General features: G+C 38.4%; 2 protein-coding genes across 3 annotated transcripts in view; one reads left to right on the top strand and one right to left on the bottom strand.

The window, feature by feature from the left end:
- LOC140242579 (adenylate kinase 9-like) overlaps positions 1 to 13,686 on the bottom strand; it is a 50,856-nt gene extending 37,170 nt beyond the window's left edge. For both annotated transcript variants that reach the window (XM_072322323.1, XM_072322324.1), the window contains exons 1-10: positions 13,638 to 13,686; positions 10,765 to 11,028; positions 10,056 to 10,326; positions 9,297 to 9,409; positions 8,417 to 8,611; positions 7,263 to 7,391; positions 6,606 to 6,922; positions 5,630 to 5,810; positions 5,220 to 5,352; positions 4,609 to 4,656 (exon numbers count right to left, since the gene is read on the bottom strand). In XM_072322323.1, the coding sequence (XP_072178424.1) occupies positions 4,609 to 4,656; positions 5,220 to 5,352; positions 5,630 to 5,810; positions 6,606 to 6,922; positions 7,263 to 7,391; positions 8,417 to 8,611; positions 9,297 to 9,409; positions 10,056 to 10,326; positions 10,765 to 11,028; positions 13,638 to 13,652 (1,666 nt within the window). In that variant the 5' untranslated portion in view covers positions 13,653 to 13,686. The remainder of the gene's footprint in view (positions 1 to 4,608; positions 4,657 to 5,219; positions 5,353 to 5,629; positions 5,811 to 6,605; positions 6,923 to 7,262; positions 7,392 to 8,416; positions 8,612 to 9,296; positions 9,410 to 10,055; positions 10,327 to 10,764; positions 11,029 to 13,637) is intronic.
- Positions 13,687 to 16,192: 2,506 nt separating this feature from the next.
- Positions 16,193 to 20,956, top strand: LOC140243089 (uncharacterized). The gene is made up of 3 exons (XM_072322823.1): positions 16,193 to 16,585; positions 17,725 to 18,295; positions 20,550 to 20,956. The coding sequence occupies exons 1-3, from the start codon at positions 16,329 to 16,331 to the stop codon at positions 20,715 to 20,717; spliced, it is 996 nt and encodes a 331-aa protein (XP_072178924.1). The 5' UTR covers positions 16,193 to 16,328; the 3' UTR covers positions 20,718 to 20,956.
- Positions 20,957 to 24,127: the final 3,171 nt, after the last annotated feature.

The raw sequence follows: 24,127 nt of genomic DNA, 5'->3' as shown, positions 1-24,127 counted from the left end.
TTTTACGACTGTCACTTTGAATGACATATTTTCCCTTTTGATGATAAATTTAAAAAAGTTAAGTTCCAAGGTATTGTTCATAGTTAATTTGCAAAATTGTATAATTAATAGCCCTCCAACATCATGCATGACTAGAAATGTCGCTTTGGCGACTGGTATGCCTCCGCCATAATGCATGATTTTCCCAATAGGTCTAGATAGTACATGTGGACACTGTGTGATTACATTTTCACAAAATTGGCAAAATATTGGAATGACAAGTTTGTCACAAATGTGTTGAATGTTCACCTTCCTTGACGTAGGTTTAATTGGATGAATAAGAGAGCATGTATCTAGGGATTTAAGGACTTTAACTTGACTTTGACCCATTCATACATTTAGGCATTGAGTAATTTTCAAGGTACAGGTGTGGAGAAAAAGTGAAATTTCTGAATTGAATAGTAAATTGTTACCATTTTCATCTGACCCTTGACCCTAAAATTCATAAGATAATTACTTTCAGGTAGAACATGCATAATATGTACTAAGTTTCAAGGTAACTTGAGCCACTTCCGAGATATGGAGGGAAAAGTTAGTCCAGCACTTTCACTTGATCTTTGACCTTTTGACCTTTGAGGCAAAAAGAGAAAAAAAAACTTTCCAGAGAATTTCTATTAGGTTACACACGCATACACCAAGTGTAAAAAAATAACCCTGCTGGCATTGCATAAATATGAGGGTAATAGTAAAATTTTTAAGTCTTGCACTTGACCTTTGACCCCTGACCTTTGACCCCATGAACCCTACATTCTCTAGATAATCACTTCCAGTCAGTACATGTATATACTATGTTCCATGAAGATACCTTGAACAATTTTCCAAGGTACGGAGAAAAAAAAAGAAGTTTTAATATTTTTACTTGACCTTTTGACCTTTGACCTTTGACCTCATGACCCAAACTTTCACCAGAGAATCTTAATTGGGTAATACATGTATACACTAAGTTTCAAGAAAATATCTTCAGGCATTCAATAGATATGGTGGAAATAGTGAAATTTTATGTATTTGACCCTGACCTTTTGACCTTTGACCTCATGACCCAAACTTTCACCAGAGAATCTCAATTGGGTAATACATGTATACACTAAGTTTCAAGAAAATATCTTCAAGCATTCAATAGATATGGTGGAAATAGTGAAATTCTATGTATTTGACCTTGACCTTTTGACCTTTGACCTCGAGCATGTGCACCCAAAAGTTGATAGGCACAACTTCACCCCCTAATACACATACATGCCAAGTTTCATTAGGATGCCTCAACAGGTTTCGATAGTTACCTTGTCCACAAAATTCATTACGGACGGACGGAAGGACGGACGGACGGACGGACGGACGGACGGAAGGACGGACGGACAGACAACCCGAAAACATAATGCCTCCGGCACCACTTCGTGGCGGAGGCATAAAAAGTGTCAAAAGTGTTCAATTCTTTTACCTTTTCTTAAGTGATGTGACCATATCATATTTGTAACTTTCACTCTTTACAGGGGGGAGACTATAATAGTTATAACAAGGTTAAGTGAAGACTGAAACCAGCTCAGTTCAGTGGAAATAGTTTTACTTAGTTTTGTTTTCCTACAGAGGGAATACTTGAAGCATGGAAAGTCTTGGCTGTATAATAATATACTTCATCTAGCAGTCTCTCTAGATGTTTCAGTTGCTGCTTTTAATTCATCTATGACGGTGATTCTTTCTATCTTGATTCATGAAACCAGTCACAAGGTAGGTGTATCTACATTATGTAGAGGATTGATGGTCGCTATCACTACATCACAAAATAAGATATGACAAGCTTTGTTGTGTGAAAGTGAGCAAGACTAGTCTACACAATGATCCATCATGTGATCAAAACTACTGTCTACAATGCATCAGAAAAGTTAGCCACGCATGTTAAAACAACTATTTTTCAGCTTTTTACACACATCACATGATTGCGATTACATTCACAGAAAACAAACAAACACAAAAGGGTACAAGGTAAAAGGAAGTTGAAACCATGTCTTGAACAGACATTAAGATAGTAAAGGGCTCTTTCAGAAAACACTTTTTTGCATGTATGTTCCTGGTTTCCCTTCTGTTTATTAGCTATTTGCTTAACTAAGTTTTTTTTTTTTTTAATGATTGAAAAAAATCAAAATTGTTTCCTTACATACGTATATATGAACTGAATATTACAGAAGCAAAATATGCCATCATGTGACATATATATTTTGTGTAATACAAAAGAAGCATCATTTGAATTTAATGTACATGTCATAAACATCATCCTCTCTAAAACTAGTAATGACACTATCATTTGTAGAGCTTTTACTCCACAGCACAGAACTACATTATATAAACATTTCTTGTCATCATTTTGGTTGGGAAAAAAAAGAAAAAATGCATTTATATTTTGACAAAGTATTATTGTCACAATCTTCTCAAGTGTAAAGAATGTTACATTCAAATACCACTGCAAAAATGAAACTGTAAGAGAGAGAATGGGAGAGAAGATTAGTACAGTTAAAGGATGACATGGTTGAATGATGTCAAGGGCAATGGAGGAGATGACGTTAGCTTTATCCATCACCTATGAAGATAGAAGAGAGACTAAAGGTCAATCCAAGAAACAAGAGGCACAAGAGAAAGAGATGACAAACTGGCAGAAGATCACTGTAACACAGTATACCTTCATCTTCTTCCTTCTCTCCTTCCTCTTCCCTGCCTTCTTCACCCTCTCCCTCCTCCCCCTCCCCATCTCCTCTGGAGGCCCGGCCTCCTTCTGTGTCCCCATCAGATGTAGCTTTCTCCTTCTCCTCTGTGGAGCATGGTGGCAAGGAGAGAGCATGGGAGGGGTGAAGGAAGTCAGAGGGTGTGGTCCATTACCAGTGATGTGCAGTTTGACCATGAGTGGAGTGGTATGAAGATTGGTGCAATGTGTTGGAGGTGCCCAATAATTGTATGACAAAGTAGGAAGGCAAAATATGATTCAGTGAACAATATGTCACATAAAGATTCATCCAGTGTCAAGATGTAAATGAAGTGACAGCTGCCATGGTATGCCACTACCACCAATCACACAACTCATACAAATAAATTCAACAAATCAAAACCACTTATCAAAAGATACATTATCTTCCTACATCCTCAAACTGATACAAGACAATTGTAGAAGTAGCACAACGCTCTTTTCCAACTTTAACTTGACAAATTTTATATTTTCATTATCAAAAAATATACTGTAACACCAGAAACATTCTTGGCATGAAACTTTTGTGAATTGCCAACCATGAAAAAAAAAAAAAAAAGTTAAGTACTCAGTACCTCTAGATCTACATAAATATGCATCTAGTACTCAGTATGTTGGGGCTTTAATTAAATGAAACATCATGATGGCATCAGAGAGTGCCAGCATTCCTTTTGATGCCTGTTTTAACACAGTTGTTCTAAATTGAAAGTGCAGTTACAATCACATTTGATTGTGCACTAGGTCTAACTGTTACAGCAGTGGTACAAGTGAATTTATTTGTACTTCTTGCAAAATTCATGAAAGTTTCATGCTCAAAAACATTTCTGGCTTCACAGTATTTCACCAATGCAATGAAACATGTATATTAAAACGTAAAAGCTGATTCACACACTGGTTATCCATTCAAGACGGCTCCCAGTCTACATTCATTGTGTACAATGCCAATTTACTTTGTCAGTCTGTCAAGCTCTTACTGTAGGCCATCAGGTTTTCAGCTAATTTATATTAGTCACTTCAAGCACAGTTTAGTAAATGCATCTTTTTCTCTTTTTTTCCTTTTTTTAAATTTTGTTGGACAATTCGGAGAGTGCAGCACAAAGAAAGTGCACATCATGTCTACTGGAAATTGTCAGTAGCACTGATGAACAATGGGACATTGTTATAAAAGCATGCACAGCAACTCTATCAGGCAGCATATCCTCTTGGGAAAACATATTATATACATGAATCCATCCTCTTCTTTTCTTTTCTTTTCTTTTCTTTTAGTCTGAAAAAGAGAAATAAGTCATGAACACATAAAAATAAGCCCAAAAAAAAATCATAAATGATACTTTATAATATCCCATTCATCATCAAAATCAGAGCATCATGTGGTGTACATTACTTTTTTATAGATAGCATTGAACTTTTCATCCACAGACAGATGCCAGTATTATGATGAGATCTTTAACACAATGATTGGAATATTTTTACTTCCATCAAATACACTGTTTGATGCTACTGGGGGAAAACACAGTTATAACACAGCACACAAAGCTTGTTTGTGAGTGCTGCTAAGGAGGCTTGTACACATGACTAAAGTAAACCTGACTTGTAGCTAGCAATACCAGATATCTCTAGAAAAAACACCACTTAAAGCACAAAGCATTCATCACACTATATGCAAGCTGTATTTGACCAACGTGTGAGCTGTATTTGACCAATGTGTGAGCTGTATTTAACCAATGACCTGTAGCAATACAAAATGCAAACATCAACACACAGTCTGTACAACAATGAGTGTGACACTACAAGGCTATGTGACATGTGACGGGGTGCAGGGAGATGGTGCACACAACTACCTTCAGGAATATCATCATGATCATCACCACCGTCACCTTCAGATCCAGCTAGATACATGGAAGCCATGATTTTACAGCAAAAATAAGAATAGGGCACAGGAATGCATCAAGCACTACTTGTCAGGTCTAGATTTTAAACGATCGTGTTGTATTTATGTCTTCTTCTTTTTTCATAAATCACATGCAATGTATCTTCACTTAATGTCACTACAACTGTAGATCTGCAAATGACATTATTATATTGTACTTTAACTGGTCTATGCAGTATGCTAACAGTAAAATTGTACATATCTGACTCACAGAATGAACTTGTAAGCTGTTTTTACTACGATATTGATCACTTATACACTGCATATTCAGTATTTTCATATTCATCTTTGTGGGATGAGAAAACAAAAATGGAATTAAGGCATTCATTGTTTTTGCACTTTTAACAGGAATAATTTTCAATCCAGACAATGATACTTTTAAATTCTCATTTCATGTCCAAAATCAGTATTCCTGTCAGAGAAAGTAGTTGCATGAACGGGACAAATTGATGGAACAACATCAAGCTCACACTCTCAGCCTTGGTACTAAGTTTTCAGGCAGAAAGACAAACTGTGACTCACTTTCTTCCTTCTCCCTAAGCTTAGCCTTGACTGTAGCTATAGCAGACTCCAAGGCCTCCTGTCTAGCCAGCTCTATCTGCTTGGCCTTGTGAGTTTCCATTCTGGACTTGATCAGCTCATTCACATCCAGCACCTGGTCATGTGGAGAAAAAAAAAAAGTCCAAAAAGTTCATTGGCATAATCATTTACATCTCACTGTCCTCATATGAGACAGCTGGTACTAATCAAAGTCATGCTTACATTGCAATGCATTTATATGTTTTGATGACAGAGAAAAACCAACATCACATATGAAAGTGACATCACGTTACACAACACTACCTGGTAGTCGCAATGAAGTGAAAGAATATAACCTTACACACACTAGGAATGTTGTTACTTAGGGAAAGCATAAAGCAAATGAGTCTCACCCTGGCATTGAACTTCTGTGCCAGCAGATGGCAGACGGAGGTCTTGCCAGATAGCGGAGGTCCCACCACACACAACTTGCAGGGTGGTCTGGGCTGGGGGCTAACCAAGTAAGGTCTAGGGTTCTTTAGGAAGGTCTCCATGGCATCAGGGCTGGACATCACATAGATCTTGTCCAGGAACCTGCAGAAGACACAAAGCACACAGTGCAATTAACGTTAATTCTCCTGTGTGCGGCTAATATCACAAATACAGTTGAACCTCTCTTATCCCCGGCCTCCCTTTATCCGGATCTCTCTATTATACGGACGCAATCTCGCCGTGATTTTTTTTTTTTTTAATAATTACGGGAGGAAAGGGGGATTCCCAACTCCTTGAGAACTCCTACACAAATACACATGAATTACACATTACTTCCAACATTAACATACACCTCTATTTTGGGGTCTGTTACTGAGTGTAACAATGAAAAGGTTGCAGTATACACATTACTCATGTGGTACTACAATGGGCTACATCAGTACATGTGTATGTATATGTACATGTATAAAGCATTGAGTCTCCCGTATCCAGCCAAATCCCTTATCCGGATGAGCCCCGGTCCCGACTTGTCCGGATACGAGAGGTTCAACTGTATTATGAAGTTGGTTTGTTTTTTGTCCACGATCTTTTTGTCTCCCTTTTCACCTAACTGTAGAACATAGTTTAGTAAGAAATCAAGGAATACTACTGAATACAGCAATGTGATACCTTCATTTGATTAATGTCTTGGGCACCTCATATATCTTAATTATGGTTTGTTTCTTTTTGTATTCAGTAAGTGAAAGGCCTATACAGATTGCCTGGTAGTTTGATGCATATTTGATTAGCCACGCACAGCATTACACATTGAAACAGATATTACATCAAAGAGTACATGCGTAACTAATGTACAACGCTTGGGCTGTTTTGTATTTTAAGAAGTATCCAAACACTCACCCAACAGCAAATTCTGGTTTCCCACTCACTACATTCCCTTTCTGGAGCTCAACAGGGCAGGCCCTGGCCCACTTGCTCCGCCTCCATCTGTATCTAGGGGCAACCATGTTGGTTCCTCCCAGTGTCCTCATGAGTTCTTCAGTTTCAACATCTTCTGGGATGTCTTCCTCTTCTGCATTCTGGAGGCGGATGGGGACAGCAGCACGCCTCAGGATGTAGGTGTTGAGTTTGTTCATGAGTTCTCTGAAGAGAAGCCCAGCCGGCTTGTTGGCATCCAACTCAATCAGGTACTGCTGGTCATGGTCTGCCATGTAGTCCTAGGAAGTGGGGACATAGGTAATGACAAATGTCAAATACAGAAAGATGGTTGGCAGTGTAAATACAGAACATGCAAATTTGAAGTTGCATCTATGGTTTGCTCTGAACGTATTTTCCTGTAATATATTTTGTCAATCATTTTCATGTGTGTGGAGATCAGAATGCTAAAATCAAGTGCATGCACAATACAAAATGAAACAGCCCAATGTGCCATGCTAGGCAGCACCTCTCTACATAGCCTCAAAGCTGCATGCACACAAAGTTTTATCAGACAAAATGTCAGAGAAGCTCATCATTTAAATCATGAACAAGTAGTCTGGAGTAAAACAGTCTTCTCACCTCAAACATCTTGAGCAGTTTGTCCCTGTAGCCTTTGATGCTGTCTGCAGCGTGAGATGGCAAGTCCTCTGGTCGCTGCACCAACCTCTCAATAATCTCCACTGTCAGCTCCACTTTCTCCTCATCACCCTGGACACAATGTTATGTATTCATCACACTTACAATGTACACTGCTTTCATACTACAGCTTGAATGATGTTAGCATGTTATGCATGCTGCTTAACATATGAGGGTGCGGACATGGTGAATGTGTTGGTATCAGCAGGAGACACTTGATGATACTTTTGACAATATATAGCTTTACAACAGGGACACACGCATAAAAGTTGTGTGAAATATTGAATATTGACACTACTGACATATACTGCAGTGGTCCTAGAATTAATTCAATCAAGGTGCTAGAAAAAGCAAGCTGGTGATATTCATCTTTTCAACAGTAATTCAAATGTATACTGCCTTATGAATGGATTACAAATAGTGCAGAGTGTATTACAAAACAGGCCTGGTTCTAGGCCAGAATGCATGTGGATCATTTGAAGAGAGAAAGAGAAAAGTTTCTTTGTTTTATTGTAAAATTACATCCCTAAAACGACACATTGCCAGACTTAAAGACATGGTATCTTGCATTTTGGTTATATACGATAAGACAAATTCACAATCCAACAGCAATAGGCATACTCCATTGTGTAAAACAGACCACTCACACTGTAATTCTTCTATATGACAAACCATACAATACATTCAAATGCAAAGGGACTATGTCACAATGACATCATATATGTGCACTGTCACTATGCATTGCTATAAAACCATGCAAACTTACTTGTTTGCCCTTCAGCTTCAGGAGATGCTCTCTCAACTTCATAAAAAATGTGTGCAAGAAATATAATTTCATGAGATGTGTGAGAAATGTCATGAGAATCGCTATGAACATATCCCATCCTGTTGTTCAGGAACATAGTTTACATTACCATGGGCCCATGAGCAGTTAACTACCATAAATACAACTCCGCTGAAACATCATATCTTTGTCTGATATGAGGAATAGAGTGTAAACTCAAGTATGCTTAGGGGGAGAATGTCATTCTGATACAATTGTTGGCCCGATGGAAGAGAAACAACGTGCAAAGGAAAGACCAAAAATGAAATCTTACTAATTCTGGGTCGAGGTTGATTTCCTCCTCAGCCTCCTCCTCTTCTTCTTCTTCTTCCTCCTCTTCATCATCTCCTCCTTTCTTCTGTGTTGGTTCAGGCTTGTCAGGGTTCCACACATCTTGTGTGTAAATTGTGTTGTTCAGTGAATCCATTCTTTGGCCTGTCCTTCTCACTTCCAGGTCTGCATCTGGGACCTAAAATCACACATACAGGAACATTTCACATTTGGTCGATGTCATCGGTTGTTTTTTCAGAGGAATCCTACAGCATAACAGTACGCATGTTTATAACTAAGTTTTACTGTTTTTTCTTGACAGTTTTGTATAGCTCTCACTACACACCGCAGGGTTTGGATTTGACAGGTTTTCTTATCAATCTCATTTGAAATGTACACACGTTTTAGAAGTCCAATTGCTCTCAGCTAGGGCATAAGGAAGCAAGTGCTTGTGTTGTACTGTATACCTCAGGTGTGTGAATCAAGTGTCATCTTTGCATGGTTGGTATCACTGGTAAACCTACATTTACAATATCTGTCATACTGCAAATTGATCACATGAACCAAAGAAATGAACCTCTAGCATTTGATGATGTGCAAGTTGATGGAAAAAAAAAACAGCATGGGAACTTGTAAGTTGCTCATTCTTAAAAGGAGACAAAAAGACACCTGAATTAAAACTGTCTACATACTGCAAGTTGAAAAGTGATCCTGATTGCATAACTGCTATAAATTCTTTCCAAAGATATCAGAGTAAAATAAAGATAACACACAACTTGTCTACAGCAACTCCATATCATGTACTCCTTGGAGACCAATTCCACTCTTAGAGGTTAAAATATGAATGAAATTAGGCCCTGATTCATCCAGTAATTTGAACTTACCCTAAGATTGATGATGAAGTCTGGTTTGAGTTTCCAGTTCTTGACAAACTCTAGTTGGTCAGCAGCACTCATGTACTCCTCATTCACACTGGGGAAGTCATCTAGCACATAGCCTGAAACACACATAAAGAGTAGCTCAGAGTTAGCTCTTTTGACTTTAATATAACAAATATACTACTCAGATATAAAGGATAAGCCTCTGTTTGATTTACATGAGAGAATCATATGCTATTCTAAGTGGCTTTTTCAAATGGTTTAGATACAATATTTGGTGTTACTGCTATTAAGACAATGCTGTGCAGCTACTGCTTTCCCTCTATTTCAATCAAATTAAGCATCTTTAGATCTTGAACACATCCTGAGAAGAAAAAAAGATATCATATTCTAATGGATGTACTGATAAGTCAAGTAAAAAAATTCCCAAGACATGCACTCGGCACTTCTTTCTTATCTTGGATACCATACCTATGACAATTTTAACCCGTTGAGGACGAGTCCCGAGTATACTCGGGCAGATGTCTATGGGAAATGCGTGTTGTAGCAAAATCAAACCGTCCTCAACGGGTTAACATATTCAGCATCTCTCAGATAACAGCATCTTATTGCAGATCAAACTAAAGAAAGCATCAAGATACTACACAGCCTTATTTCATTGTTTTTTGTAGAACCTTGATATGATGTAGGGAAAAAAATATATATCATTCTCATTCATTGTGTGCTTACAATGCATTTCCATCCGTCATTTAAACGTAATCTTACCATGATGCGCCACCTCTGGAGAATTTATTTTGTCTTCTATCAGCTTGATGGCTAGTTCCTCTGGCACAGCCCCACCCTTGTGGAGAATCTCCTGCAGTCGACGCCCCATGTCTGTCTGGAGGTCAATGTGCTGCAACATGAGTTCAGTGGCATTCACCATCTGACATCGCCAACTCTGGGCCAGTCTCTTGGCCAAAGTTGTCTTGCCTACTCCAGGCTTGCCCAGGATTATAAAACATGTGGGCTTTGAATGCAGGAACCGGAGTTCAGTCTGTAGAAGAGAAGAAAGTGCTTGATACAGTTATATTTTGTCATCATTTATACATAATTTCAAAAATGTTTGTTTTACAATCAAGGAAAATATATACCTCACATATCTCTTATGTCATTGATCAGCAAGGCTTGCGAAACTTAAGGGTGATAGACTGTATATCTCACTAATATTTGACACTTTTACTATTTTTCTTTCCAATAAATCTGGATTTGTTTTACTCACTTAATCATTGAGTTTTCTTCAAGTATTCATATAAATGTACATGCATACTTTTTTTTCTGGTATAATATCAACCCTACCAACTGTGATGCGGGGGGGGGGGGGGAGTACAAGAAAAAATAGGAGACTTTGAAAATGTAAAATTGATGAAATCACTCAGAAAAAAACTTTACAGTTGCTTAATGATGGGATGAATTCATAATGGTGTCATCATACCTGGTCCTCATCGAATGGGTCTCCATCCATGTGTTGCAAGAGATCAGTGACATGGCTCTCCTGGGCATTGCTACCACTTGCCACACTCAGTGCTCTACTTGTCACTCCTCCCCTGGGATCAAGTCTGCTTGTATCACGGTGGTTACCTTCCCCTGCAGCTGGTGTGACTGAGTCCAGAAGGATTTGCGTGTTGGGCCGAGTTTCTAGCATGTCTATTGTTACACTGGGGGTGGGAGCCCCAAACTGGGGCAAATTTGTTTCTTCCTGAAAATAACATAAAAGAAGTAATTTTTCCAGTCAGTTATCTGAGGTTTATCCTCTCTACACATTTACAAAATTAATCAAGTTGGCACTTGTGTAGTTTTACACTACCTCATGTAAATGGCTGACAGGGCTGCACTGCTGTGTACAAGCACATACATGTATATTGTAGATGTATACCATACTGTTTGCCAAGTGTGCCATGCAGAGCTTAAATTCAAGCAATACATTTATTCCAAAATGAGTAAAAGTGTCAAAATGGCAAATATTCAAATTTTTACCCGACTTTAGAAACTGAGATGTACACATCTTTTAAGTTGTGAAATATTCTAGATACTATATACAAAATCTACAGGACAAGTCCAGGTGTCCACTGTTTACAAACTCACCCAAAAACATGTACATTGTACAAACTGGCCCTTTATTTTAGGGTGAGTTTGTACAGTGCACAGTACATGTTTGTAAATCATAATAAAAAATACAGTGTACAACTACACTAGTGCCATCAGGTGAACTGTGGCAATGAGCTACTAAAGTAAATAGTAAAAAAAAAAAACAGCACACACCTGGACTATTTCTATAGATTTTCAATAAATCAAGAATACAGTACTGTAGTAGAGGTTCTATTATCCAGGAAAAATCCTTCAAAGATAGTAAACAGCAGAGCTGACATTAGAATAAAAAGAAAAATCTGTTTGTTCACAGGAGGTTCACAACATTTCTTTACTTTGATGGTGGACACCTGGGTGGGGTACTTCACCTGCCTCAATTACACCTTATTCACAGTCCTACAGTTTAGATTGGCAATATATTATATAAACTTAAATACTACAGTAGTAGTAAAATAAACATCTCATACATTGGTCTATAGTGCATAGGCCGGCTGTTTTAAATATCAAAGATCTGGGTGGAATTTTTATGGGAATCATGTGAAAAAAAAAACCACAGCTACCAAGCTTGTCCACACGCTAATCACACACTAACACAAGGTGATAACTGATGATCACCGGCGAATGCATCTGTTAGCCAATCACATTGGTTTGACCACACCAGCATCCCCCTACAGTATCAGGCATGAGACAGAGCACCTTTAGTCTGTATAGGAAAGGGATTCTGTGAAGCCAGATGTAGTCTCTGTGGAACATATCCCTGACAAATACAGACTGACCTTTCGGTCAAACATGTCACTGATTAGAAACACACTACTGTACAGATCCACTACCCTAGAAAATTTAACCTAGGGTATACTCACTCTTTACTATTTTTCACTGGATGGTACAAATAAAATTTTAGCAAATTCAAGCATCCTTCAGGGGTTAGTCAGGTTTCAAAGACATAACCTTGTTCATATGAATATCTCATTCTCAATTGCTGGATAGATCAACCAACACAACACTTATTCACTTGTCAAGAGTCATCTCTCTTCAAATGCATGCATGAAAACTGGTGTTCCTGCATGCACAAGTGAAAAAGTTGATTACCAGCTAAGAGAGTCGAAGTAAAGGTGATAGACTTTATTATACAACACCTGAATAGATCCTTTTCTTTTGATTGGTTGTTTGATATTGATCATTTGTCCCATTTTACTATAGAACCTAAAAAATAGTCTAGACACTAGAAACACATGTCATTATTTGTGCAATTGTGGCTCCATTTATTAGACCAGATCTGATCATTTGTCCCATTTTACTATAGAACCTAAAAAATAGTCTAGACACTAGAAACACATGTCATCATTTGTGCAATTGTGGCTCCATTTATTAGACCAGATCTAGGGGTCTACCATAACCATGCAATCTTGGATCCATGCGATTTGCTCCATTGCACGCACATCAAGAGTCCGGCACACTACGTACGAAAAATGCTTGCGTTGCAGTATGCATGTGATCACCCATGACAGACAGCACGCTAGCGCTAGCGTCAAGTGCTATAAAGCACTCTCAGATCTCGCACATTCTTTCTTGTTTCTAAATTCATAAAACATCACATGACAAGGAGCTATTTTTAGGTGTTGTCTATATAAAACAAATAACAAATGTTTTTCATTCATCATGAAATGAACAGAATATTTCATTCAGTGAGAGACTAAATCATGTAGACTAAACTGATTCACTCAGCTCAACTCAGTTGTGTCTTGTGTCGAATGGATCATTCATCTTTCATTTCGCGGTAACCTCAGCTCAAAATATTCTGTCCATCTATTGTCCATTGCACTCATAAACATTTATTATTTGTAAAGACCTACTCTTTAATGCCAAATATCGAGTTCCCTGCGTTAAGACATAAAACAAATTGACGTTAACTCAAGTTCTAGAACGTTATTCATGCGAACATTTACGGCTCGTTTCACCGATAACCAATTGACCGAAATTACCAACCCTACGACTCCTCGTTCATATTGTAGGGTCGGGGTAGCGACATCTACGATGGAAAACTTATCGCTTTGTTTACAATTCCGTTAATGAAGTTTCCACACAGTGGAAACAATCGCTTATTCCTAATATTGGATAAATACATTTTACACGAAATAAGCAAGGTCAAAAGCGAATACTCTGAGATCAGGGGGAAATGATGAAATGAAATATACGATGAAAACTGATCAATGTTCTCACCTCGTTCTCCGCCATAGTGTCTTACCGTGTCTTGCATCTCCATGGAGATTGCACACAGCTATCCTACCAGCCATGCCAGCGCACGGACGGACTTCAGTGCGTGCGTCAACGGTATGGCAGAGAGTGTACAGACAGCACAGAAATAAGAAGTGTGCAAACAGTCGCATCGCACGATTTTATGTAGCGCCATCTGTGGCATAAACAAAGAGGTTCTTAGAGCCTCTTTGGGCAGAAATCACTTGTGCCCTTATGTGCACGACTGGCAGTTCGCCAGTGAAGTTGTCGTCCTTATTACGCAAGATTGCAATGTATTGGACCATGATCACTTTTGATGCACGGAATGCGGTTCGAGAGTTTGACCTTAGTCGATGCTTTTGTTTTCAATCATTAGTTCATAATTAAACAAGCTCCAGCCTACCATGAATGAAGTATGGACAAAAATAATATTTTCCACCGATTATTACCATTGTTTATCTCACATCAAGTTTAGTCAACAGCATCAAATTGTTCAAGTTTTGTCGGTCAACGTTACACTGTGGAAATCATTCTGGGCTGTTCTTTTGCTTTTGCTTTTGGTTCTACAAGATCTGATTTGAGTTCACACAGGCTCAGTCAAATAAATGTATCATCGATGAATAAAGGAACCTGAAATAATTCATTTTGTAATTTTTAAGAAACCTTCACTATCTATCAACCCAAGTTAAGATGTCTTTGATTAAGGCAATTTATTAGTTGTTTTGTTGTTTTCTTTTGTTTTAGATTTTCTTTCAAAATAGTCAAAATCGAAACTTTTGGCTTAATGTAGTGCTTGTCAGGAAACAACAAAATCCTCCTTTTCCACGAGATTTGCACAAAATGTATCTTTAACATTTCAGTAATAATTGGTGATCTAAGGTATAAAATGTCAAACATAGTTTATTAAGTTTTCCTCAGATATTACTTTTAGTGTGTCTATTCTCTTTTTCTTTTCTTTTTTTCTGCATTCATAATTATGTACCCTATCCTTCGCAATATCAATCCAGGGAGCGTTTTATCATTGCCCTTTCATCATGAAGTCCAGTGTGCTTGTTTCCACGATGGCGCGTGTTGCACCATAGTCTCTTTTTCCCCTTTTTTCTTCTTTTTCTTTTTTTTTCTTTCTTTTTTCCCTTCCTAAGTTGATTTCATGTCACTTGAAATTGGTTTCTTTGATTTCGTGTATGTATTTTCCGAGGGTCCCATACCCTACAAGCTTTGGTTTTTAGTGGGACCCTCCATTTCCATTCTAATCCTTGTATTATGTATATGTATACCTTAGATAAGGAATTTATGTTGTTACTCGTGATCACTGTCATGTACGTTTTCTTTGAAATTGTTACAAATATATTCTGTTAATGCATTGTATATAATTTTCCCTGTTTATTCCATTGAAATGGAAATCAAAGTTGAAGTTGAAGTTGAAATAAATGAAGGGTTTGTTTGCAAAAACCGATAAGTCCATTTTTGAAGATTTTGAAGTACGATCTCTGTCATAAAGTACAAAATAATACCTTTTAAATGATATATTGGTCACTAAATATAAAGGTATATTTTTGAAGTTATGGTCAAAAGAAGCAAAAAAATTCTTATTATTCTCTTTATTTTTCTTGACCTTTAATCGCAAATATCTCCATTTGGCAAATATGGACTTATCGGTTTTTGCAAACAAATTCTTCAAATGAACTCCCTATCTTTTGAAACGGAATAAGGTACGTGCAGCAACTGTTGAGATTCAGAAAGCACACAATCTTCGTGATTGTCCCTGTATATATGTCTTGCACCAAGACAACAATACAAATGTACTGAGTAGGCCTACTTGACTCTAGAGATGAAAAAAGGGGGTAAGACACACGCACACACATACGACATACATACGCAACAATATGCTAAGCGTTTGGAAGACGCGCTGGTCTGTGATGTTTTCTCAGACGCGCGTTTCCATACCTACTACCTGGAAAACACAACTATCAAAATACGTTCCACCAGGCCTATATAGGTCATACGGACAATAAGCAACGTTTTCTTATCGGGGAGAACAGCTGCTCTGGTTAAACATTAATTATCCTGTTCTGGAACTCAAAGGGGAATAACAAACAAATCTTCAATATCTAGTATGAGCTAGATATACAATTGGTATATATATCACAAAAATATAAATATATGGCAATGTTTGATTCTTCGCTAATTGGCGTTGTTGCTCTGCCCCACCCTCAGTATGTTGTCATTGGTCACCTGGAAGAAAGTGTTGAATTGAATGACCATCATATCGATGACACTTGCCTACCCAAAGTGGACGACGCTCCTCTCGATTTGTCCAGAAAACACGGAGAATTGCGCGATGATTCATATCACTGCGACATAGTCGACTTACCTGGAAATAACTGTGCTGCAGTTTCGCCTCGGACAGTTTCAAAACGCAGAGTAGATGACGAACAGTCATGTCTGTCAGAGATCAAAATAACCAATGTTCGCTCACTTGCTGCAGATCACACGAATGAAGAAGGTAAGACAAATCATCCGATGAACCACTCCGACGAACAAGGAGACGTAATTTCTTCCCAGACGAACGTTTCTACTGGAGGGACTAAAAGAAACTGGGAAAGTGAATGCTTGAGCATTAATTTTGAGGATTCGGATAATATCAAATTTTTGTCAGTGCAAAAGGCCAGTCCGATGTCTATTCTTTACCCGCGAAAGAAACGACGAATTCAACACTCCGGACAAACAATTAGAAACTGCCAAAGACACAAAGCTCATCTTTCACGAATGCTGACAGCAGATTACGGTGACCATGAGTATTCAACGGATGTCGAGTCAGACAACAAACATATTATTGCCACAATCGGTGAACGTCTCGCCTCTGACGGTGCAATCGCCAAACAGAATCTTACTGGGACAACATTTAATATGAACACGACTAGAATGTGCAGGTATGTTTGTATGTTAATGCCTATTTTCTCTTCTTGCTAATGAAATGCATAATTATTGCTCTTTGAAGGTATAACAAACCACTTCCTTGGACATTATTTTCTCGAATACAATTAACATGCACTTATTATTTGCTCTGACAAACCAAAGTTTAATTTGTTATGACAATAATTCACACAAATCTGAACACAGAAATGAAATTTCTGTCATAAATTTCTTTTGATAATATCGTCATTTCTATCCAGGTAAGTGAGTTCGTTATAGTTTACCAAATCAGAGAGCAGAATGCAAACTTAATGAATTCATATAAAATTGTTATTGATTTTGTTTTTTATTCCATACATTATTGCTTCTATCACGTCAGGCAACCACTTGAAACTCAACATGAGGGCGTTTAACATAATGCGCGTTGATGACGTCATGAATTTGACTACTTCTACCAAAGGTTTTTTATGCGCGGGTATAATGATATCATATGCGTACTTCTTGGCATTGTTTAGCACAAATCAAACATAACACAAACGTTCTAACTTTACAAACCATTGTCGAGGAACCACTTGAATTTTGCTTTAATTGACAAATAAAGTATGTGCAAGATTGCTGAATACCGTGGTGCTTTATTAAAAATTCTATCTTAAGTCATTAACGTCATTATCGTAAATCATCATCACAATATATTTTGTAGATGTCATTTAATCGCCAATATTGTTGTATCTGCTGCGTCGTGGACTGTTGGTGAGATGATGAATATCTTAATTTGATGTGTTCACTAAATCTTGTCTGTGAAAATTACATGACATTTCTAATTCCTATCATTGTCATAATTATAGTAATATTTCGTTTACCTTTGTATTGGCCTTAGTATAACAACACAACAATTAGAATACCGAGACCAAGATTTACTATAATCATAGTTAGATATGCAAATAATGAAATGAATTTTTAAAGAGCTGACCTCAGCTGCTGCTATTAAATCGTTTAATATATACTTTTCATTTGGTTCTATATACACTTTCTAATGATATAATTATGAGGTTGTCTTTCGCGTCTTTCTAGCACACAGCTTTGTGTGTGTCGAGAAAAGAGAGAGAGAGAAAAAGAGGCTGCTGAGTTCCGACCATTGTTTTCATTGTATCACCAGGTCTAGAAATGTAGAGACTCATTTCCCGCCTTCGAATCAATCGGGAACCCAAGCAGGAGGAACCAAACTCGACTGGCAGCCGTCTTTTTCTTTGGAATTTGTTGAAAATGGAGAAGACGCTCAATTTCTGGCTCTGACGAAAAACTCGCCCATGCCCGCCGTCCCTCATACATGGCCAACTTTTCAGCCATCGTGGGAAGTTGATTGGAATACGTCGTATTATGGAAATTATGGACATTATGGACAAGGTTATACGCTCCCAATATCAGCTAACATAAATCCACCTAGGCGAACGATCGGCAGTCGCAACAAATGTAACTCATCACATGGCAACGAGCTTTGCTTCCCACTGCCTGACTCGATTCTTTCCTCGTTACAAGTCGTTCGAGTACATCGCCGGTCAAACTGCGTCTTTGAAGACAGCAAAGACCTCGTTGAAGTGCGCCCTCATGAATTCACTAACGCACCAACTTTACTGGCACACCGAAATCGTCGAGGAGAAATTCAGGTTGACTGGACTGCGACGAGTAACTACAGAGCGGCTGCAGTGATCTTCGACATGTGGAAGGAGGTAGGTTCCTAACTAAACTTGCCTTGTCCAGGAGTGTCCTCACATACCACTTCCTTGATAAATAAACGTAATTAAAAAAGAACATAAGACTTGTAAGAAATAAATTGTTGGAGCTGCTATATTATCTCCCCCCCCCCCCCCCCCCCCCCCGCCGCCGGAACTCAGTATGACAGTCAATCAGTGGCGTATCTAGGGAAAACGACGCCCGGGGCAAGCGCGAAAATTGCGCCCCTAATTTCTGAAAAAGTAAAGTGTTCAACCCCAACCCCATCCCGGTAGGGACTTTAAAGAAAGTCTACATGATATGCTTTTTCAAGCACTTAAAAGGGGTCTTTTGAGGGTGATTTAAATGTGATAAATTTTGATAAATTTTGGCTCGCGAGCGTAGCGAGCGAGCCGAAAATTTTTGTATTTCAGCTTACAAAACATGGAATTCTTGTCATTTTTTGTTTATTAAATCTTACAATTCTAATCAAGATATAGTGATGGCCTTATCGATAACGATTTATACCAACAAACTGAGGACTTGAGAAAAATACTCTAAATTAGTACGAGCGAGTGAGCCGAAATTTGTATATATCCCGGTCATCATTACGTTTTGTTCTTATCTTGTTTGATTTGGAGGGGTTTTTTGCGCCCCCCCCCCCCTATGTTCGAAACCGTTGGCACCCTCTTTTGATCCAATCGGCGATCGCTTCAGAACGTCCGCGTCATCATCACGTTTTGTTCTTATCATCTTTTTTATATAAATTTTGGCGAGCGAGCGCAGCGAGCAAGCCGAAAATGTTTGTTTTTCAGCTTGCAAAACATGGAATTCTTGTGTGAACACATTTAACATCGTCATTTTGTCCGCGTCATCATCATGTTTTGTTTTTATCTTGTTTGATTTGGTTTTCTGCGAACGAGCGCAGCGAGCGAGCCGAAAATTTTTGTATTTCAGCTTACAAAACATGGAATTCTTGTCATTTTTTGTTTATTAAATCTTACAATTTTAATCAAGCTATACTGACGGCCTTATAGATAAAGATTTATACCAACAAACTGAGGACTTGAAAAAATACTCTGAATTAGTACGCGCGAGTTAGCCAAAATTTGTATATTTCCGCGTCATCATCACGTTTTGTTCTTATCTTCTTCTTTTTTTTTGGGGGGGGGGGGATAAATTTTGGCGAGCGAGCAATTTCAATTTCAATTTTATTTCCATTTCCATTGAATAAACAGGAAAAAATCATATACAATACATTTACAGAACATATTTGTAACAATTTCAAAGAAAACGTACAAGTGGTCACGAGTAACAACAGAAATTCCTTTCTAAGGTATATACATAATACATAATACAAAGATTAGAATGGAAATGGAGGGTCCCACTAAAAAGCAAAGCTTGTAGGGTATGGGACCCTCGGAAATACGTACACAAAATCAAAGAAACCAATGTCAACTGACATGAAATTAACTTAGGAAGGAAAAAAGAAAGAAAAAAAAAGGAAAAAGAAGAAAAAAAAAGGGGAAATGAGACTATGGTACAACACACGCCATCGAGCGCAGCGAGCGAGTCGAAAATTTTTGTATTTCAGCTTACAAAACATGGAATTCTTGTCATTTTTTGCTTATTAAATCGTACAATTCTAATCAAGATATATAGTGACGGCCTTATAGATAACGATTTATACCAACAAAGTGAGGACTTGAAAAAAATACTCTAAATTAGTACGAGCGAGTGAGCCGAAATTCCCGGTCATCATCACGTTTTGTTCTTATCTTCTTTTTTTATATAAATTTTGGCGAGCGAACGCAGCGAGCGAGCCGAAAATGTTTGTATTTCAGCTTACAAAACGTGGAATTCTTGCGTGAACACAATAAACATTGTCATTTCGTCCGCGTCATCATCATGTTTTATTTTTATCTTGTTTGATTTGGTTTTCGGCCCCCCCCCCCCCCCCCGTCCGGGCGAAGTTTTTTTTTTCTTCTTCTTCTTCGTTTCCCCCCCCCCCCCCCGTTTTTGGCGTCCCCAAAGAGTGGCGCCCGGGACATGTGCCCCCTTGCCCCCCCTAGATACGCCACTGCAGTCAATTCTATAAATACAGACGTCGTACATCTTGTTTTAACTGGAAGTATTGGTGTGAAATTATTACATGTATTTAATAGTTACAAACTTTGCAATTTGACTTTAAATGATGTTTGTCAACATATGTTTCGTCGCAACTTTTCTTTCCGTTAACTGCATCTTAATTGTTTTCACGTTTCTTTGCAGAAGATGGTAAAGACATCGGGATGTACGAAAAAGATCGACTGGTCAACCAAACTCGACGATAGTATGACGCAAACCACGCCCACCAATCACAGAAATCGCTCTTATGTTAATAATCATAAAATGTTAGTCACTGCAAATGGTGCTAAGTATATTGTCAGTGATACGTAGGCCACATCAAATTCGATGATGGTAAAGTCGTCGACGAAATAAGTAAAACTTACATAGTCTATTGATGTTTTATGGACTCTATACCGGTGGCATAGCTCAACTTCACAGTGAACGTTTTCCGATTCCTCGAAACTACAGGACTATTCTGGGTAACTATGATAGGCCGTATAGAAGCTGAGAAAATTAATAGTAACAGGAAGGTAGAATAAAGACTCAAATTTTCTGTAATCCCACGCTTAAAGATAAGGGCTTTTTACACTTGTGTTTCTTAACCCCGGACTTTCTCTGACCCAGGACTATCGTTAGTCCCGTACCAATTTTTTCAGCTTTTTACACTCGCCAATTAGTCCCGTACTATCTCTTGTCCGGGGCTAAGGAGAAAACTGACCTTTTTACACTCGTCTTTCTTAGCCCCGGACTTTCCAAACCACATGAATATTCATAATTACGCTGTGTACTGTACACGTACACGCACGCACCGGCAGCACTTGATTACCTCGTTTCTGATTGGTCAGTGAGGGTCGCACTTCGTCTCCGTCGCTTAGCCCAGGATTATTTTTTCGTTCTGTTTACACTCACTTGCTTGGCACCGCAATTGCGGTGCTAGCACCGCAATTGCGGTGCTAACCCCTGCTATTTTGCAGGGCCAGATAGTACCGTACTATCGGTGGGGCTAGCCCACTTTGGCAAAAACGAGTGTAAACAGAAAGTGGGCTAAGGATAGTCCCGTACTATCGGTGGGGCTAAGGCCCCCCCTTAGCCCCACCGATAGTCCGGGGCTAAGCAAAAATTTACAAGTGTAAAAAGCCCTATAGATCACATTGAATGGAGTAACATGTCAACCTTTGCGAAAATAGAGATGAAAGACATGAATGCCGCCATTGTCATCAAAATCTGACATGGCACCCAGATTGATAGACCGTCATGTCCACAAATTACGATATATCATTAATAATCGCACAAACACACAGCCTTTTTAGAGGGAGGCAAGAACTAGAGGGTTGATTATCTCCATGAAGCCGATGATATTGTAATGTATTGTCGTATTCAACTGTCACACTGCCTGACAATTTTCATCATCTTCAATGTTGATGGCCGCTACTCTCTAAATCAACGGCTTGACATATGACATTTCGGTGTAGAGGACAACTACAAAAGTCATGATAATCTCCATTAATCAAGACTTGTCTCTTCAGTCAGCTGATCTATTATGCTAACAAATCTGTGTTAACGTCAAAAGAGCAGTTTCCGTTTTATTGCTGTCTATTGCAATGGAACTCGCATTCAAAGCACCGTTCGCGGCAGTGGTTCAGATTCGTGACTTTTGCCGACGCACTTTTCTGGAATATAAATTGTTTATTAAAATGTTTCCCGTATGAAATCAGTACCTTGGTCCTGTACAGTATGTTACAGTTATATAATAAATAATAATAGTGAGACTCTTATAAAGCGCACATTTCTACCTAAAAAAAAAAGATACTAAAGGCGCTATAGAACAGAGTACATATTGTGTCACGTTACAACAGTATCACAGAAACTATATAATAAGACAATAAACCAACAAACAATAGGCCTATATACGTACACATACTATACATACAGGTATACAATATTGTTAATTTAAATTGAAAGTATGTGTCTTGAGATTCTTTTTGAAACCATCAATGGAAGATGCTTCTCTAAGAGATTTTGGTAGGCCATTCCATAGTTTTGGGCCCATATATGAAAAAGCCCGATCCCCCCAATTATGCTTGATTCGAGGTACCTGTAATTTTAGCGAGTTTGATGAACGGAGATTACGTGGTGGTTGGTGAAGATGAAGAGTATTTTGAAAGTAGACAGGGGCAAATTTGTGCAATGTACGGTTTTTTGTTTTTGTTTGTTCATTTTCCATCTGAGAAGATGGCTGGATAGCCCATATTCAGCTACGTTAAGCTGGTCTTCCATGGGGTCCAGTTGGATGCGAGGTGGAACCACTTCACCGGGTTAAACACCCTGCTCTTTGCGATGAATAAATGAAGCGGGATCTTTTACGTGCATGAGTTGTTACTCTCATACACGGGACCTCCATTTTATGTCCTATCCGAGGGACAGAGTGTTTTGCCTCTTGCTAGAGGGGACGGTATGTTTACACACAACATTGCTCAGTCCAGACTCGGGTTCGAACCCGGGCCGCGTGATCGTGAGGCAGACGCGCTACCGACTGAGCCAACTCACCGCCCTAAACAAGAAGAAGAAGACGGTAAACAACAAGAAGAAGAATCTTGAAGTTAATATACGTTTTTCTACAGGAAGCCAGTGTAGGGACCGAAGTAGTGGGGTAGTATGCACAGTTTTCTTCTTGAAAGTAAGTAATCTAGCGGCACAATTCTGAAGACGTTGCAGTTTACCGAGTTCTTTTTGTGGAAGGCTGCAAAACAGAGAATTGCAGAAATCTAGACGAGACGAATTAAGAGCATGCATCAGTTTTTCTGCTGCTGATCTAGTTAAATATCTCCGAATTGAGCCCAGGTTACGCAAATGAAATCTTACAGATTGGGATACATATAAAATATGGTCTTTGAATGTCAGATTTGCATCATAATCAACACCAAGATTACGAACTTTGTTCGAAGGCTTGATATTACTATTGCCAATTCTAACATAACGTGTATCAGAATTCACTTTAGACAACATCTGTTTGGATCCTATCAGAATAAATTCTGACTTACTGTCATTAAATTTGAGATCATTAATATTGTGACCATTGATATTGAGACCATTATTATACCTGTAATAGTGTGTAAAAAGATATACGTCTTCGCCAGAAGCGCCCTCCTTTGTACATGTTGTCAATATGTACCGTACTAGTAGTCACAAAAGAGGGAGTCAGTCACTGTAATAGAAGGCTCTGCTGCAGCAGTTTGAATAAACTTGACGCCGTTTGAGACCTAACTCGCCCTATGACAAGATGGCGTGTTCAAAAAAAAAAAAAAAGGAAAAGTGCATGGAGCAAGTAAAAATGATCAGATGCAGAAGAATTTAGAACTAGTACTCGTATTTAACATGCAGGATGGAAGACACAGATAATCAGATAGAAAGAATACAGAGAGAGAGAGAGAGAGAGGGAGGGAGGTGTTGGAGGGTCGTGGGTTACTTTGACCAAAAGGTGATAATGGTTCCTATGAATAATACATTATTTTTTTCAATACTTACAATATTTCTATGCTGTACCTATTTGATACATTCGAATACAATCAATGATATTGAACTAGCAAAGTAAGAGACACCAGAATACAATGAAGAAGATAAAAAGAAAACGATAAAAATAAAGCAATAAGGAGGGAAATATGAACAAGCAAACAAATAAACAGAAAAAAGCAGAACACGTGCTTTTTAGTGTGCGTATGCAAACATCAAATACGAGCAGC

This window comes from Diadema setosum, chromosome 19, assembly GCF_964275005.1.
Source record: "Diadema setosum chromosome 19, eeDiaSeto1, whole genome shotgun sequence".
In the NCBI taxonomy this organism is placed as follows: domain Eukaryota; kingdom Metazoa; phylum Echinodermata; class Echinoidea; order Diadematoida; family Diadematidae; genus Diadema; species Diadema setosum.
Note: the sequence above shows the minus strand (reverse complement) of the source record. Positions and strands in the feature narration are given on the sequence as shown.